This window comes from Ranitomeya imitator, chromosome 3 (genome assembly GCF_032444005.1).
Source record: "Ranitomeya imitator isolate aRanImi1 chromosome 3, aRanImi1.pri, whole genome shotgun sequence".
NCBI classification, from domain to species: domain Eukaryota; kingdom Metazoa; phylum Chordata; class Amphibia; order Anura; family Dendrobatidae; genus Ranitomeya; species Ranitomeya imitator.
Genome location: NC_091284.1, coordinates 542671407 through 542689396, shown reverse-complemented (window position 1 = coordinate 542689396; position 17990 = coordinate 542671407). Strand labels below are relative to the sequence as shown.

General features: G+C 41.8%; 1 protein-coding gene across 2 annotated transcripts; it reads right to left on the bottom strand.

The window, feature by feature from the left end:
* Positions 1-1304: 1304 nt before the first annotated feature.
* Positions 1305-17543, bottom strand: RGN (regucalcin). 2 transcript variants are annotated; one of them, XM_069757858.1, is made up of 7 exons: positions 17362-17543; positions 14850-15016; positions 12235-12417; positions 11280-11495; positions 6749-6880; positions 4853-5007; positions 1305-1468 (listed from the first exon to the last, which is right to left on the bottom strand). In XM_069757858.1, exons 2-7 carry the CDS (start codon positions 15010-15012, stop codon positions 1418-1420), a joined length of 900 nt encoding a protein of 299 aa, XP_069613959.1. In that variant the 5' UTR covers positions 15013-15016; positions 17362-17543; the 3' UTR covers positions 1305-1417. The 2 variants fall into 2 exon arrangements, with proteins under 2 accessions (XP_069613959.1, XP_069613958.1); XM_069757857.1 differs by lacking the exon at positions 17362-17543 and adding an exon at positions 16247-16399.
* Positions 17544-17990: the final 447 nt, after the last annotated feature.

Below are 17990 nucleotides of genomic sequence, written 5' to 3'. Positions count from 1 at the left end.
TGTGTGCTGTAGGTCCTGCACGGTCAGTGTTGGAGGCTCCTAGGAGTGGAGTCGTCCTGGAAGCACTGTGAGACCGTCGACCTGCACGGTCAGTGTTGGAGGCTCCTGGGAGTGGAGTCGTCCTGGAAGCACTGTGAGACCGTCGACCTGGACGGTCAGTGTTGGAGGCTCCTGGGAGTGGAGTCGTCCTGTGGAGCAGGAGCTCCTAAGAGGTAACCCCTGGTATGGGGAAAAGAACTGTGTGCGCTAACATAGGACAGTTGCTGAACTGTGCAGTCACCCGGTGACTGGAGAGATACAGGCTTGAATAATGAATGATTTGTAAAGCCATATATGATGAAGTAAAGGACTATATGAGGTCTGTGATATGTAACATGGCCTACAGTGGTTTATGCTGAGAATATAATAAACCACATGGACTGTTTATCTGGAAATAATGTGCCTGTCTGATTAATCTGCTGCCAAGCGAGTGTCCCCCAAGACACGTAGTGGATGAAACGCTACAGTATACACAGCAAATGTACAGTCAACATACCTGTTGCTTTCCCAATGAATATGTCTGCCATTGATTCAGCATTTTGTTTTTCCATCATTCTAAAATGGCTGCTGCAGTTTGTGACTTCTCTATACCAGTCACAGACACGTGTCATCCACTGTTCTCTGATGGACCACCAATGTTTATGGCTCTGTAACCATGCAGTCTATGTCTTCCCCTGCAAAGGGGGTGTCTGTGACGTGGAACCAACTTTTTTAAATAAAAATTGATAGAAACATTAATTAGGAGGGCAACATTTTTTATTTGAACCGGAAATGAGAGGCAAATCAGAGCCTCTGCTTGACTGTAAAAGACCTTCAGAAAGATTTAGCATTTAGCAAACTCTGGATTTGTGCTCGATTGTTCTACTGTTCAGAGATACCTGCTCTTGGCAATAATTATCAAAGGTATGTGTGAAGAAACAAGTTCAAACTGGTGCCATTACTACATTAATGAGTGGAGGACAGAGGAGCCTCTTCATGAAGAAGCTACAGGTCTATGAGAGCCAGAAATCTTGCATGTTTTTAGGTGACCAAATACTTATTTTCCACCATAATTTGCAAAATAAAGTTTGCCAAATCAGACAAAGTGATTTTCTCGATTTGTTTTCTCATTTTGACTTTCATAGTTGTGGTCTACCTATGATGTCAATTACAGGCCTCTCTCATCTTTTTAAGTGGGAGAACTTGCACAATTGATGGCTGACTACTTTTTTTCCCCACTGTACCTTTATTATCACCTTTATTAGGAAATAAACTGCACACACAAGTTATTGATCTCGGTCTATAAAAGTTTATTAATCAAGCAATGCAATGACTTTCTGAGTGCAAACTGTAGAAGATGTTCTTGGTTAGTTTTACTTGGCGAGTTGTGCTCCTTTAATTACCCAGCAAATGAATTTGGTGGTATCCCTTTTACACCAAGTCCAGTTATCTGTAAAACAATTCAAAAATAAATTTAAAGGGGTTGTCCATGACCTAGGATAGGTCACCAATATCAGATCTTGGAGATCTGATACTAAGTACTCTCATAGCCCTTACACTGGCTGGATGTAGACAGGGAGCTAGAACAACTCAGATCTGTATACTGCATAGTGGCTGTTCTTAGGTACTACAGCTCAGCTCCCATTCACTTCAATAGAAGGACTCAAGAACTGTGTACAGAGCTGTGCTGTTACATATTTGTACATTGTGTACATACAACCTGCGTGGAGGCTGCAAACAGCTGATCAGTTGGGAGTAATGGAGTTAAAACCCCAACTGATCTGATATTGATGACCTATCAATATATAAATGCTGGACAATCCCTGAATTACTGTATGCCATTAAAAATTTAATCATCTATGTCTCTGGTCACATCACTGTGCCACCATTATTCCTAATGGATCCATAGATGGTTTAAACAGTGGGTACGGAAAGTATTCATACCCCTTTAAATTTTTCACTCTTTATTTCATTGCAGCCATTTGGTAAACTCAAAAAAGTTCATTTTCACATTAATGTACACTGTGCATCTTGACTGAAAAAAAGGAAAGGAGGAAATTTTTGCAAATTTAATAAAACCTAAATAAAAAAAAAAATGAAATATCACATGGTCATAAGTATTCAGACCCCCTGCTCAGACACTCATATTTAAGTCACATGCTGTCCATTTCCTTGTGATACTCCTTGAGATGGTTGTACTCCTTCATTGGAGTCCAGCTGTGTTTAATTAAACTGATATGACTTGATTTGGAAAGGCACAGACCTGTCTATATAAGACCTCACTGCTCACAGTGCATGTCAGACCAAATGAGAATCATGAGGTCAAAGGAACTGGCCAAGGAGCTCAGAGACAGAATTGTGGCAAGGCACAGATCTGGCCAAGGTTACAACAGAATTTCTGCAGTACTCAAGGTTCCTAACAGCACATTGGCCACCATAATCCTTAAATGGAAGAAGTTTGGGACCATCAGAAGTCTTCCTAGACCTGGCCGTCCAGCCAAACTGAGCAATCGTGGGAGAAGAGCCTTGGTGAGAGAGGTAAAGAAGAACCCCAAGATCACTGTGGATGAGCTCCAGATATGCAGTAGGGAGATGGGAGAAAGTTCCACAAAGTCAAATACCACTGCAGCCCTCCACCAGTAGGGCCTTTATAGCAGAGTGGCCCGACGGAAGCCTCTCCTCAGTGCAATGTAATGAATAGGCGTGTGCACAGCCAAAGATGGTGCACAGGTAGGTTCCCAAACCGTAATCACATATAATACAGAAAACCCGGCACTCAACTTTGCAATGAGAAGGAGTGGATTGTTTATTGTATCCCAAGGTAGTAAATGTTCCGGTCTCAATAGGAGACCTTCATCAGTAACTGCAAAAGTACATTCGGTGTGTGTATATATATATATATATATATATATATATATATATATATATATATATATATATATATATATATATATATATATATATATACATATAATATTTAGGCGGCAGCAGCGGTGATGCAGGATCCCAAGTGGCAGGATCACTGCTACAGGAAGCTGGCAGAGGTGGAATCTGGAGATACTGCAGACCCCAGGCTGGTAGGAGGTGCTGTTTGGCGGAGGTAGGAATGGGCTGATGCTGTGGACTCCAGGCTGGTATGAGGTGTATTTGGTGGTGCAGGGGGGGCTCCACTGACATTTTATAAAAGCCCGGAGCCATGATTTTCAATGCATTGACCTCTGAGAAAATGGCCACCGGAGGTGGCGCATGCGCAATGAGATAAGATCTCGGTGCCAAGTTCTCAATCTGCGCATGCGCCTCCATTGGCAGCAATTTTCCAGGAGTCCACTGCATTGAAAAGCATGGAAAGTGCAGGGGCACAGGGCTTTCACAAAATGTCAACAGAGTCTCTGCATCACTAAACACCCCTCCTACCAGCCTGGGACCAGCAGCATCGCCCCATCAACAAGCCTGGGACCTCACTCCACCACAGCCGGTAAGCTACACTCATTTTCAAATATTGGCAGAAAAAAGTGTGTCTTATAATCCGAAAAATACAATAATTTGAACAGAATCTATGAGCATTTGTATGAAGCATGTCTTGGTGGCATTCAATGTCTTCCCAGGCAGAGTAGTGTTGTGAATTCTGTTGTCAAGCTCCCTCCTGTGGTCATGCATGGTACGTCGGCTGGTTCTGTCCATGGGCTTCCTCTGGTGGGTGTGAGTGGAGCTGCGGCTTCTGAGTTTCCTTCTACAGGTGACGAGGTTAATTCGTTAGCTGGCTGCTCTATTTAACTCCACCTAGATCATTGCTCCATGCCACCTGTCAATGTTCCAGTATTGGTCTAGCTCTCTCCTGGATCGTTCTTGTGACCTGTCTTCCCAGCTGAAGCTAAGTTACTGCTTGTTTTTCTCTGGTTTGCTATTTTTCTGTCCAGCTTGCTATTTTGATTTTGTCTGGCTTGCTGGAAGCTCTGGGACGCAGAGGGAGCGCCTCCGCACCGTGAGTCGGTGCGGAGGGTCTTTTTGTGCCATCTGCATGGTCTTTGTAGGTTTTTGTGCTGACCGCAAAGTTACCTTTCCTATCCTCGGTCTGTTCAGTAAGTCGGGCCTCACTGTGCTAAATCTATTTCATCTCTGTGTTTGTAATTTTCATCTTTACTCACAGTCATTATATGTGGGGGGCTGCCTTTTCCTTTGGGGAATTTCTCTGAGGCAAGGTAGGCTTTATTTTTCTATCTCTAGGGCTAGCTAGTTTCTTAGGCTGTGTCGAGTTGCATAGGGAGCGTTAGGAGCAATCCACGGCTATTTCTAGTGTGTGTGATAGGATTAGGGATTGCGGTCAGCAGAGTTCACACGTCTCAGAGCTCGTCCTATATTATTAGTAACTATCAGGTCATTCCGTGTGCTCTTACCCACTAGGTCCATTATTGTCCTAACCACCAGGTCATAACAGAGTAGCAACTCATGAGGGGTAATGTCTGTGGCAGGGGAATCTGTCATCAACCACCTGGATGGATGAATCACTACACAGTACTCACAATATTACCAGTTTCCGGTTACTTGTTCTGTGTGATACCGGGTTATGTCTTTGCCTCTAGTGGAATAGTTTTTACATTTTTCGTTATATGGCAGCTTATTGCATTTCCTTCATTCTTCGAAACCCATTTACGGTAAGCGTCTTGCACAATGGATTATTACAAAAGCAGAGAAGGAAAAAACAAGACAATATTTTTCCATTCTTGGTTTGGAAAGTATCATATTGACTTGGTGACTCTCTGTCTGTTCCTCATTGCAGCCATGTGTATTTGTATTAAGACTGAACTGAACCAAATAAGGAAAAACAATGACTCACCTTGTAGACTCCCCCAGACTGGGGCTGCCGGGCACTCCAGTCCTCATCCATGCCATCACAGGCCGATGTGACGTACATTTCTGCATAATCCTTTCCTCCAAATGCACAAGACGTTGTCTTATCCACTGGCAGCTTCACAGTCTGGATCACTTTGCCTTTAACATGAAAACTAATTTTATTCCCAGTACAATATCAAGCGATCTCACTGCTTCCTGTGACTCAGACATACAATAATACATTTATGCTAATGAAGAAGGAGTTAAGGTTCCGTCACACTCAGCGACGCTGCAGCGATATAGACAACGAGCCGATCGCTGGAGCGTCGCTGTAGAGACGTCAAACACAGCAACTCCAGAACGATGCAGGAGCGATCCAGTGACGTAACGGCGACTCACTTATCATTCTCGCTGGTTGTTAGCTCCATGTAAAACGTTGCTGGTGTCGTTGCTTTTGATGTCAAACATGATGATACACGCCGACCTGACGACGAAATAAAGTTCTGGACTTCTAGCTCCGACCAGTGATGGCACAGCAGGATCCAGATAGCTGCTGCGTGTCAAACACAACGAGATCGCTATCCAGGACGCTGCTGTCACGGATTGTTGTCGTTCTCGTTGCAAAGTTGCTGAGTGTGATGGTACCTTTAGAGGCTGACCACCAGCAGGCACAACTTTGTGACTAGATACATCATGTCTAATAAACATGGAAGCCTCGGCATAAAATCATAAGCAGTGGGTCGCTACAAGACTACCCAACACTGGAGAAAATAAATTAGAATTGAGCGAATTTGTTCGGTTCCCCGCTTATTCGGCAAGCTATAGCGCTTACAGAATAAGCTGCAGAGGGAACCCGGATACCTGGAGCTTTCCGGCTGATCAGCACCGCTGCTGCATGTGTCACGGCTGTGTCACTGTCACAACACATACATGGAGAGCCCAACAAACAGGCTTTTTAATCAACTACTGAATAACCTAAAGTTGGTTCACACTCTGGACGTTTGATTGACCATCATACTACTACCGTAGTTACAGCTATTTGTGTTTACTTATTTTGACCGTTACAAATGTATGATCAATCACATATATTTGTAGTGAGAGTTGAGTGTTTTTTCTGCGTTGCTGGTGAGGTTCCACGGTAAAGCTAGGTTCACATTGCATTAGGGTGATCCATTTAACGGATCCGTTACTTAGCGGCACTAACACAATGTAACGAATCCCCGTTAACGTGCCCATAGACTTACATTATCGTAACGCATCCTAACGCATGTCAAAATCGGCATGTGTTAGAATTGATGCGTTACTTTGTGACGCACCCTCGAATGTGGTTTAGCGCACTTTAGGGTACGTTAACTCTAACGCATCCGTTCGCTGTGCATAGACCTCTATTGCTAACGCAATGCTACCATGCGTTAGCGCGATTGTAGAAAAAAAGCAATTTTGGGCATCAGCATTAGCACATCCGTTTAACGGATCCGTTAAACGGATGGCCCTAACACAAACCTAGACCAAGGACCCAGGAAACACAGGATGAATAAATGTTTTTTTTTTTTTTATAGATCTGCGTGTTTCGAAGTTATCCAACTTCTTCCTCAGGACTTCCTAAACAGGACCGAAACGTTGCCAATCTTCACATATATTAATATGCTGATGAACTTGTTATCTCAATAAATCTTATTGCATTACTGGAGTTGATTGATTTTCCTTGGAAATTCTATGGTTGATATTTACCATTGAGCACCTAGCAACTTTCTGCCACGTGCCTACCATATTAAATTACTAGGATTTTCAAGGTGGACACTATTGCAATGAGGGTGGTAAATCAAGCAATAAAAATATTCTCGGGGAAAAAAAAAACGTACTACAGAAAAAACAAGAACAACATATTTATATATCCTACCAGCAAGAGGATCAATACGGATTACTCTGCCTCCATTATAGCAAGCAACCCAAAGTTTTCCTTCTGCATCTATGCACATGCCATCAGGGATCCCTTCATCCTGCTGTAACTTGTAGACATGGCGGCGGTTGGCTATGGAGAGAAGCAGTTATGGTAATTAATACTGGCTAGTACCAATGCAGTCGACATTACTACCAAAGTAATCAAAAGAGTCTCGGACCCCCAGTAATAGATGATACAACCCATTCTGTAGGGAGCTGGTGACTTCCCAGCCCATGACTTGGCGGCCTTTAACAATGCTTGCTGTATCCAGTGTCTGTACGTCTCTGGGCATTAACAGGTGGTTACTCCCAAAGGCATGTTAGGATGAAATGTTTACTAACCGGAGAGAAGATTGTATTTTAGCATGGCATCTTATTTTACAGAATACATCACCTTGCACTTGTACATGTCACATTAAGAGGCTTGTATTTTTGTAAAATTACACATTATGTGGGGAGAATATATTAGCCCTTTTACACCATTTTCTTGTGCCTTTTGTATCTGTCTAAGCTATGTGCACTGCATTTATTATTCTGTTGATACATTTTTTTCCACCTATTTGCACCTTACAGTCAGTAAAATTAGATAGACGTTTACTAATTGTGCCTTTTTAACTAGGCGACAAACCTTTGCCCAAGGTCAATTCTTTACAAACAGGTGGTGTAAAAACTTGGCTTCATCCGTGAGAAATAGGCAGCTCCACATGGAAGTGTAGAAGGGATGAATATATTCGCTGACTGTGTAATCACCATGTAGGTTTGTTTAACCAATTTTACGAGTTTATGTGACGTTTCCTCCCACTTCCACTTGTTATTAATTTTGGCAAAATGTTTACACATACATCTATATTAACCATAGAGCCACACTAACACGGTAGTGACATAGCCAAATTCCAAAGGGGCATGGGCCGCTGTCATTTAAAAATGTATGTAAAGTTGCTGTTGGATTTTGCAGGAAAACAGATGTGCGGCATTTTGGTGAAACAGCTGGTTTTTGGTAAGGCACTTAATCAACTGATAATGCGCTTCAGCTACATCACACAGGGCCCAAAATGACCCTGGCATGTGACTGCTGCAGTCTAAAGGGAGGATATAGAGTTTTTTTTCAAATGTCTGCAGCATAATATCCAATAACAATCGTACCTGATTACTGTGTATTTGGTGTGTTTTTTGCTTGTGTTTTTGTATTTATTTCATGTGTTTTGGGGTCAGACTCGAAACAGTGTTTTATAATGCTTCTTTTTAGTGCGATAAGGCCACGTGCACATGTTCAGTATTTGGTCAGTATTTTACCTCAGTGTGTGGGGACGCGTTTCTATTATACTTTTCCTCTGATTGTTCCACTCTTGATTTTGGCTTACAGATACTGAGGTAAAATACTGACCAAATACTGAACGTGTGAACGTGGCCTAAAGCTTTGATCCTGCAATTAAAAACAAAAACTGCATTTTTTTACATGTCTTCTTTTTCAGGATCTCCATAGCAGCATATAGAGAAAAAGTCATCAAAAACTGCACAAATGATCAATGTCATTAAAAACACAGTGGGCATGAGTTTTCATTAACTATGCTTTTACAGTTAAACAGAGCTAATTTTCTGCACAATAACACAGCGGAAAAAAAAAACAAGTATTTATGCTACATAGGAACATGGCTTAAGGGTGCTTTCACATTGTGTTGTGTGTCCCCGTCACGACATATGTCCGAAATACCACGCAAAATGGGGTCCGGACATATGCGCCGACGAGGCCATAGTCTGCAGTAGTGACGGCAGAGCGAATGTGAGCTCTGCCGTGCACTTTTTTCAAGACTGTACACCTATAGCAGGCGGACACTCAGATGCAGTCTACTATGTCTGAGTGTCCGCCATTTTGCAGGGGATTGCGGATGTATGCCCGACGGGGACGCAACGTAATGTGAAAGCACCGTTAGTGGTGTTTTAATCACACTAACTGCAGTTTTGTCAAGTATGCGAATTACAGTGCTTACTGCATCCTTGGTGTAGCCAAGAGACTCATTGCACTGTTATGCCAACTGTGTTTGCATGCCATCTTAGCGAACATGGTGGGATAAGGTGCTAACCGAGTGTCTTCGGCGTGCTTGAACTGTATGTTCCAGTCCACACGCTTGCATGTCTTGCGACTGTTCAACAGCTGCAACACATGCAGGGATTGCCTAACAAACGGACAATCCCTGCATGTGTTGCGGCTGTCGAACAGGGACTCGAACATATTATTTGAGCACGCCGAAGACAATCGGTTAGAACCCGAGCATGATCGGATAACGCCTTATCCGAGCACATTCGCTCATCACTACCCCATCTCCCTTCCTAGCAATTGACAGCACTGGCTTACCTGAGCTTTGTCTGCAGACAGTTCTCATTCTGGGCAACCACTGCTGTCAATCACTAGTGAGGGAGGTGGAACCAATGGACGGAACAGTGCACTGAGCCTCTTGGCCACTCCAAGAGTGCACCAAGCACCATAAATTATCATAGAGTCATAAAGAGCAGATAGACATGTTGAATAGGACATCAACAGGACCACAAAATTAGCAAAAATATCAAAAGTTTATTGCACAAAAACTGTAAACAGACCATACCATTAAAATACACCAAAAATACCCGTAATGACGGTAGTACAAAACATATCCCACAGACTAGAGTGTATCTTGGCACGAGGGTTGGGACGTATAATATGGCACCTCAAATATATAATATGGGAACAGTCATGATACTCAAATAGTTATCCAAAAAACACACAGTTATGTATATAGTTAAATAAAATGCCCATAGAATGTGCCTGTCCCAGCTAGTAGCCACAGGACCTGATGGATAGAAAGGATATGGATATGGACCACATTAAAGAGGGAATACCAACATGAGCACTATGCCCATATCAGGCTGAATATAATAATCAAAACCTGTTTAGAGAGGACACATGAAGAGACGGTCCCATTTGCAGAAATATTATGTTTGTCATGCCCATAGAATGTGTCGTGCTGTTGCCCATAGCCTCACGGACCTCTTTGGCACTTTAACTGACAGGACGGACCCCATGCTCACCTGCCTTTATCTTAGGCTTGGAGCACGACACATTCTATGGGCATGACATAAGTATGATATTTCTGCAAATGCGACTGTCTCTTCATGTGGCCTCTCTAAACAGGTTTTGATTATTATATTCAGCCTGATATGACAACTAGGATGATATGGTATTTTGGAGGTTTGGTCTATATTATACACATGTTAAGGGGCATAGTGCTCATGTTGGTATTCCCTCTTTAATGTGGTCCATATCCATATCCTTTCTATCCATCAGGTCCTGTGGCTACTAGCTGGGACAGGCACATTCTATGGGCATTTTATTTAACTATATACATAACTGTGTGTTTTTTGGATAACTATTTGAGTATCATGACTGTTCCCATATTATATATTTGAGGTGCCATATTATACGTCCCAACCCTCGTGCCAAGATACACTCTAGTCTGTGGGTTATGTTTTGTACTACCGTCATTACGGGTATTTTTGGTGTATTTTAATTGTTTTTAATGGTATGGTCTGTTTACAGTTTTTGTGCAATAAACTTTGGATATTTTTGCTAATTTTGTGGTCCTGTTGATCTCATACTCAACATGTCTTTCTGCTCTTTATGACTCTATGATGATTTTTTCATGTTGAGGTAGATTCGGGACAGTTTATCTTGTGTTATATAAAAGGTGGTGCCCTCCACGTTCTATTTACAAGCACCATAAATTACCGTAAATTTCAGTTTCTGCAAAATGGAGGCAACGATTAGAACACTGAAGGAGTGATTGTTATAGGGTCTATAGCCCCTGCAATAAAAATATTTTGTAAAGTGATGCTTGATTTATTAACAATTCATAATCCATATCTTACCCTCAAATAAGTGTCTCGTATCCACCCGTACGGAAAAGGAAAATGTCACAGATGAAAAAAATGGCATGAAAAATATCTCAAATGATATATTTTCCTTGTGTTTTAGTTGATTTCCAAAGACACCATGATCTTATACATTTAGGCACGGGTTTATTCAGACTAGTGTTTTGTATGTCAGTGTAAATTAACCCCTTCATTGGAGTTAAATGTACAAAACACATTAAGAGGAGCATGTCTTTTAATGAATTTGGTGCCTCTTACTTTTGTCGGGCACCTCCGCACCAGAAACGTTACTTCAACCAGAGGCTGGTGTATATTTCTGTAGTAATTTATGCCACTTTTTAGCATATAATATGAACTTGCCGGGTGGGCTTCACCACACCCCACCCTGACCCAGTTACTCCCACTCCCAAGGGGAACGACTTGGCCAGGACTGGTGTAAAAATTACAAAAGCTGCAACATTTTTGAGCAACATCTAGTTAAGCTAAATTTTTATGACATTTCAAGGGCTAGAATTCTGGTGAAAATGCATTGATGATTTTGAGCCATATTTTTAATTTTAACATTGCAGAATATAAATATAACTTACATGTTTTTCCTGTTTTTACATCATAATCTAATGCATCAACTGTATATGAAAGGCTGTCAATGTAGTACATGGTTTTGTGATCCAAAGACCAGTCTAAACCATTGGAGATATCCACCATGTCAAAGTGTTTCACCACAGAGTGATCTGGATATAAAGTAAAAAGGGAACCCTGGTTCCTCTCCACAACTGCTGGGCGGATCTCCTGGGACATCGTGCCTATGAGGAGGTAATACAAGTTAGCCTTCACAAATGCTTGGGGTCGCTTAAGAAAAGAATAACGCAGTGATATTAATTAAAGCCCACAATCATAGTTTGGCCTTTTTTTTATAATAATTGGTCAACAAAGGAGATAGTGGTAGTTTTCTTTCTGGTTTTTAATTAAAAACACAAATATTGAATCTAATAACTGCACAATTGTCCATAGCATGACTTGTTCTAAAATATTGATTTAATAGGAAACACACTTATTATTAACAGGGATTCTCCTCCTTATCTTCATTCTAACATTTGTAGCACTTACTAATATATAACTATTACAGATTCTTCTGAACCCTTCTTCACAAACTGCACAGCCCTTCTGTTCTCAAAATTCCTCCCGACGAAGCTACAGAGGTGGTGAAACGCACGTTGAGGTCCGTGTCAGCAGAACATATACCTTACTAACTATGGCTAAAGATACTTGGATGAAACGATTTACATATAACTCCATATGCCGTAGTATTTTACTGTGATACTGAGACATCCTATTGGAGGACTCCATCAATCCATAGATTACATGATTGAACCCTGCCCCAGCAATATCAGATAATTTCCTGAAACCAGATAGTTGTAAATCTTCTTATCACCAGATTGGCTTTATTTTATGCTTTTTTGTTTAAATTTTTTTTGTTTAGAAGGAGTTGTTTTGGTGAGATAACCATTTTAACTAGTAATAAAAAAATATACTCTATTGCACCTGCAAAGAATCTTCCTTCTGGGTCCACTTTTCCATCATTGAAACGATTATTTGGTTTATCTTCATCAACTTGAGCAAGGGGGGTTACGGACTGGTCTTCCCAATTCAGGGCAGCAAATGTAGTGCCTGTGGCAACTACATAGCCACCAGACTTTCGAAGGGCAACTGAGCCGACTGGTTCCTCTACAGAGAAGACAATATAAGTTGACATCTTCATTAATAAACTGAAAATTAGAATTATGTATAATTTAAAGGAAACTGTCATGTCCTGTTATACTATTAAGTAGGGTTAATCTGCAAGATAATAGAGTTCAAAAGTTACCTGAACGTAATACAGAAATTTTGGCTACTGGAAGAAATTAACTTTTTTCTTCCCGGGAGCCACCAAATTTTGGGCATAGAGGCATGACCGGAACAGATTAAGTCACCGCTCTGTATACAGTGAGCAGTGGCTGTAAGCACAACCTGGCACTTTCATTAACAACTCGCTCTGCAGCGCACCTGTGCAGAATGAACTGTCAGAGTGCTGGGGCGAGCTTACAGCCGCCGCTCACTGTGTACTGTAGTCGCTCTGTGCATGCCTCTATCACTGAAAGTTGGAAGCTCCCAGGAGTATTAAAGTTCATTTCGCCCGGTAGCAGTGCTTTCGATAAGGCAGTCAGGGAGCTTTGTAACACTGTTAACCTGCAGATTGACCCTACATCTGCAGGTTTCTAGCATTTGAAGACAAGACAGGTTCCCTTTAACCTATATGGTACCTTGAAAAAGTATTCATATCCCATGAACTTTTCCACGTTTTTTCACGTCTCTCACACACACACACACACACACACACACACACACACGTAAATGTAGTTTATGTGACAACCTAACAAAAAAGTAACACGTATTAGTGAAGTGTAAAGGAAATAATACATGGTTTTCTAATTATTAAAAAAAAAAAATACATCTGAAAATTGAATAAAGAAATAAAATGCTGAGGGACCAATTGCCTACAGAAGTCACTTAATTAGTAAATTGAGTCCAACTGTGTGTAATTTATTCTCAGCACAGCTATATCTGTTCTGTGAAGGCCTCAGAGGTTTGTTTGAGAACAACAGGGATCAAACAGTATCATTAAAACCAAGGAACACTCCAGACAGGTCAAGGACAAAGTTATGTAGAAGAATATTTCTAAAAAAAAATAGCTCAAGCTTTGAACATCTCACAGAGCACTGTTCAATTCATCATCTAAAAATGGAAGGCATTTGGCAAAACTGCAAACCTACCAAGACATGGCCACCAACCTAAACTGACATCCCAAGCAAGGAGAACACTAATTAGAGAAACAGCCAAGACATCTATGATCACTGTGGAAGAGTTGCAGAGGACACACTATGAGTATTTGGCCAGTATTTTACGTCAGTATTTATAACCGAAAACCAGGCGAGGAACAATGATGAGAGAAAAAGTATAACAGAAACACAGATTCACTTCTGCATTTTTGCCCACTCCTGGTTTTGGCTTACAAATACTCATGTGAAATACTGACCAAATACTGATAGTGACAGTGTGACCATAACCTTAGTCGTATACTGCACAAATCTGGCCTTTGTGGAAGAGTGACAAGAAGAAAGCCTTAAGAAGTCATGTTTGCAGTCTGCAAAAAGCCGCATAGGGCACACAGCTAGCTCGTGGAAGTAAGTGTTCTGGTCAGAAGAGACTAAAGTAGAAATTTCTGGACTAAATGCAAAATGCTATTGTGTGACAGAAAACTAACACTGCCCTCAACCTGAAAAAATCAGGGACAGGGAAGCTGGTCAGGTTGATGGAAAGCTGGATGGAACTTAATACAGGGCAATCCTGGAGGAAAATCTGTTAGAGGCCGCAAAAGACTCAAGACTGGGATGTAGGCCGGGATCAAACATGCGAGAAACACGGCCGAGTCTCGCATGTTAATAATCGTCACTGCCGCCTGCACTCCGGAGCGGAGCGTGCGCCCGCATAGCGATACATGGATTCGCACGCTCCGCTCCTGAGTGCCAACGGCAGTGCTGGGTATTAACATGCGAGACTCGACCGTGTTTCTCGCATGTGTGATCCCGGCCGTAGGGTTCACCTTCCAGCTGGACACCGACCCTAAATATAGTGCCAGAGCTACAAAGGAGTGTTTTAGATGAAACCATTTTCATGTGTTTGAATGGAACAATCTCACTCCAGACTTACGTCATGTTGGCAATCTGTGGCACTGGAAAATCGCTATTCACAGATGATCTCCATTAAATCTCACTGAGCTAGAGCTAGTTTGCCAAGAAGAATGGGCAAAATTGCAGCCTTTAAATGTGCAAAGTCAAAGTAGAGACATACTCCAAAAGACTTGCTGCAGTAATTGCAGCGAAAAGTGGTCCTACAAAGTATTGACTCAGTGGGGTAAAAACAAATGCACATCAGAATTTTCAGATTAATATTTTTAAAACAATTAGGAAACCATGTATCATTTCATTTACACTTCACAAATACTTGCTACTTTGTGTTACAGTAATTAGTTCAGTAATTGTTTGCATCTAATATATAATGTTCACAGTCATAATGGTTCCAACCCCATGAATAACTAATTTTGATTGTGTGACATTTACCTAAAGATACACTTTGGATTTTGTTAGTAGTGGGGTCCCAGCGACAGACCTTCTGTCCTGTAATATCAACGTATACTAAAAGACTTTCCCTTTCATCCCAGACTGGTGACTCTCCAATTCGATACCTCTCAGTGATTACACATTCAATCTTGATGGAAGACATGACTCTGTACAGATGGAGACATTAAAACAAATTATAAATTCATAGAATTGTAAATCAGACATACTGATCATACATATAGCATTCAACAGCATGGCTGCAATGACAGCTGTCTTATGTTAGTTAGGTTGAAGTTGGGTCGGATCACATACTCACCTGGTCATTTGGCTTGGTGAGTAAAAAATGTAGAAAAAAGAAGGAAAAACAGCACCGCTGCAATGCACTTACCCCTCGTGTGTGGAAATTATCCAGATAGCTGAGACTCCGTCCTCTCGTATAGTCGGCTCTATGAGGGTGCTGCATCCAAAGAATACCAATATTGCAAATTCAAAGGAAAGAAATGTAGCGCACTCCTCGGTCCAGACATAAAACTTGAGCTTTATTGGAACATCTTACAAAGAAAAGCTTCTACAGGTCCTAATGGATTGCATTAGGACCTGTAGAAGCGCCTTCTGCGCGAAACAGCTGTAGTCCTTCATCCCCCAACACGTTTTCTCCCGCCCGCTTTTCTTTGTAAGATGTTCCAATAAAGCTCAAGTTTTATGTCTGGACCGAGGAGTGCGCTACATTTCTTTCCTTTGAATTTGCAATATTTGGCTTGGTGAGGTTAGTTCATGACTCAGAGGTGCATTTATGTTTTCTGGCACCCGGGGCAAGAATTCAGTTTGGCGCACCCCCAAGCACATATGTGATTTGCACACTTTGCTCACCCTAATTCAATGTTCAGTGAAAAGCTGAGAGAAGCTGGAAAAGAAGCTTGTTGTCACGTGACCAAAAGTTTGAAAATCGCATATGAGTGAAGTGGCCATGTGATGACTGTTGGATCATGCAAGCAAAGCTGATTCCTGATTGTGAGGATTGAATACAGGGCTTCATTTTATAATTAAAGGGTGCAACCAGGTTTGAGATGAAAGTCTGCAGTCACTATAGGTGGCTGCAGGCTGGTGAATTTTCACAGCAAGATTTGTTTATTACTGACTAGACATGTCCAGCCCGCTCCATTCACTTTCATTGAGTGAGGCCATGCATGTCTAGTCGGCATGTGACCATATGTATAAAAATTGCTGGCACGAGAGAATCTTGCCAGCCTGCAATATGCACTGTGAGAATTCAGAAGTCTGCAGTCACATAGAATGACTGCAGACACATCACAAACTTAGACAACCCCTTTAATCCTCCTAACATAAGTAAAAATATGAGAATTAGTTTCACAAAAAAAACATTTAAATTCAGATACCTGATCAACGACGTTGTCTCTGTAGTTGTTCTCTTTCTTTTCTTCTTCATCTTGTCCAGACGCTATGATGAGTTTTCTCACCCACAGCTAGTTTCTGCAGACTTCCATCTTCTACGGTCTTCCCATCACCCTCGCTCCCCATACTGTGTCCACATACATTTTCTCCTTATTCCTAATACTGTGTCTGCACCCATACCGCCATTCACCATACTGTGTCTGCATCCATCCCCCCATATCACCCTTTCCTCCTCGTATTGTGTCCTCAAATTCAAATACACCCCAACACTCGTAGTAAATACTCCACACACACATAGTAAATACCCAACATACACACATTAAATACCCCAAAACACAGTAAATACACGCCCCACACACACAGTAAGTACCCCACACACACATGCCCGAAATACCCCCCAAACACAGTAAATATCCCACACACACATGCAGTAAATACCCCCCATACACACTAAATAACCCCATCCCTGTTACACTAAATCTCCCCTCCATCTTCAGTGTCTTCAGCTCCACTAATGTGAGCCACTTACCACCATGCTCTCTGCATCGGCAAATGATTTCAGCAGCGTGATTACATGACCTGATCACGTTGCTGACTTGGCTCTGACCTGGTGGTCAGAGCTTCAATTGTACTCGCATCTGAAAGACACTGGGAGCCGGCTGTCAGCTTGACAGGTGGCCCAGAGAACTGAATCCCAGTCTGGGGGGCGGCAGAATGCAGTCGGGAGACACACTTCGAACCACAGCTCCATTAGGCAGCCTGACTTTGCCCCCCTGCCGGCTGCACTCGGGGCCCATGCCCCGGCTGCCCCCACCCCTAAATACACCTCTGTCTTGACCGCTCGGTTGTAATGTTTGTAAAAATTACTGTCAAGTCACACTTGGACTTTTGAGTCATGTTGCACTTTGTAAGGTTTGTTTGATAGTATGACAAATATAGAATTAGCTTTGCCAAATTCAAGTAAGATATGTAACAAATAATTTAATTCAGAATGTCATAAACATAAAGATTCCACATTTTCCTGGGCACATTCAGAATATTCCAGAACCAGGCCACACACATATACACCACATAAAACTAAAAGAGAATAAAAACATACCAGGATTCAGCACTGTTTTTCTAAATCACCATAATGACCCAACACAAACACTGCTTGCCCGAGAACTGCTGCATTTACAGGATTTAGAGTGTTTTTTCTCAGCATTCAGATTCTTTTTGAAAAGCTTGAAGGAACAGTGAAAGGCCTGATCTAGCAAGCAGGACGTTCTCCTCTGGAAGTACATTTCCTGCAACTCTCTCGCCTGCTGAGAGGTCAAAGGATCAGCAAAAAAAGATCCAGCAGTTATCCAAGTAGGCCACCTATTGGAGCAGCGCAGCACGTCACTGACATGCTCGTAGAAAAGGGACAGGAAATTAAACTGAATATTTGCACATTCTCGTAAAGGGAGGTTTTGAGGTTTTTTTTTTTCAGGTCAAAAATTTCAGGCCAGATTTTACTAATTATTATAGGAATTTATGAAAAAGCATACATGGTCAAGGAACCACCATGTATCAGAAAAATGATTTACAAAATTGAAATAAAAAAGAGGGTGATAAAGTTGCTGCGAATTGCGACAGACAGGCAGGTAATACCTTCATAAATGTGTATTGAAAGATTAAGGGCTACGCATTTCAACATTAGACAGATGTCTTCCTCAGGCCAGGCATGATGAGGGGGCGATTTGGAGC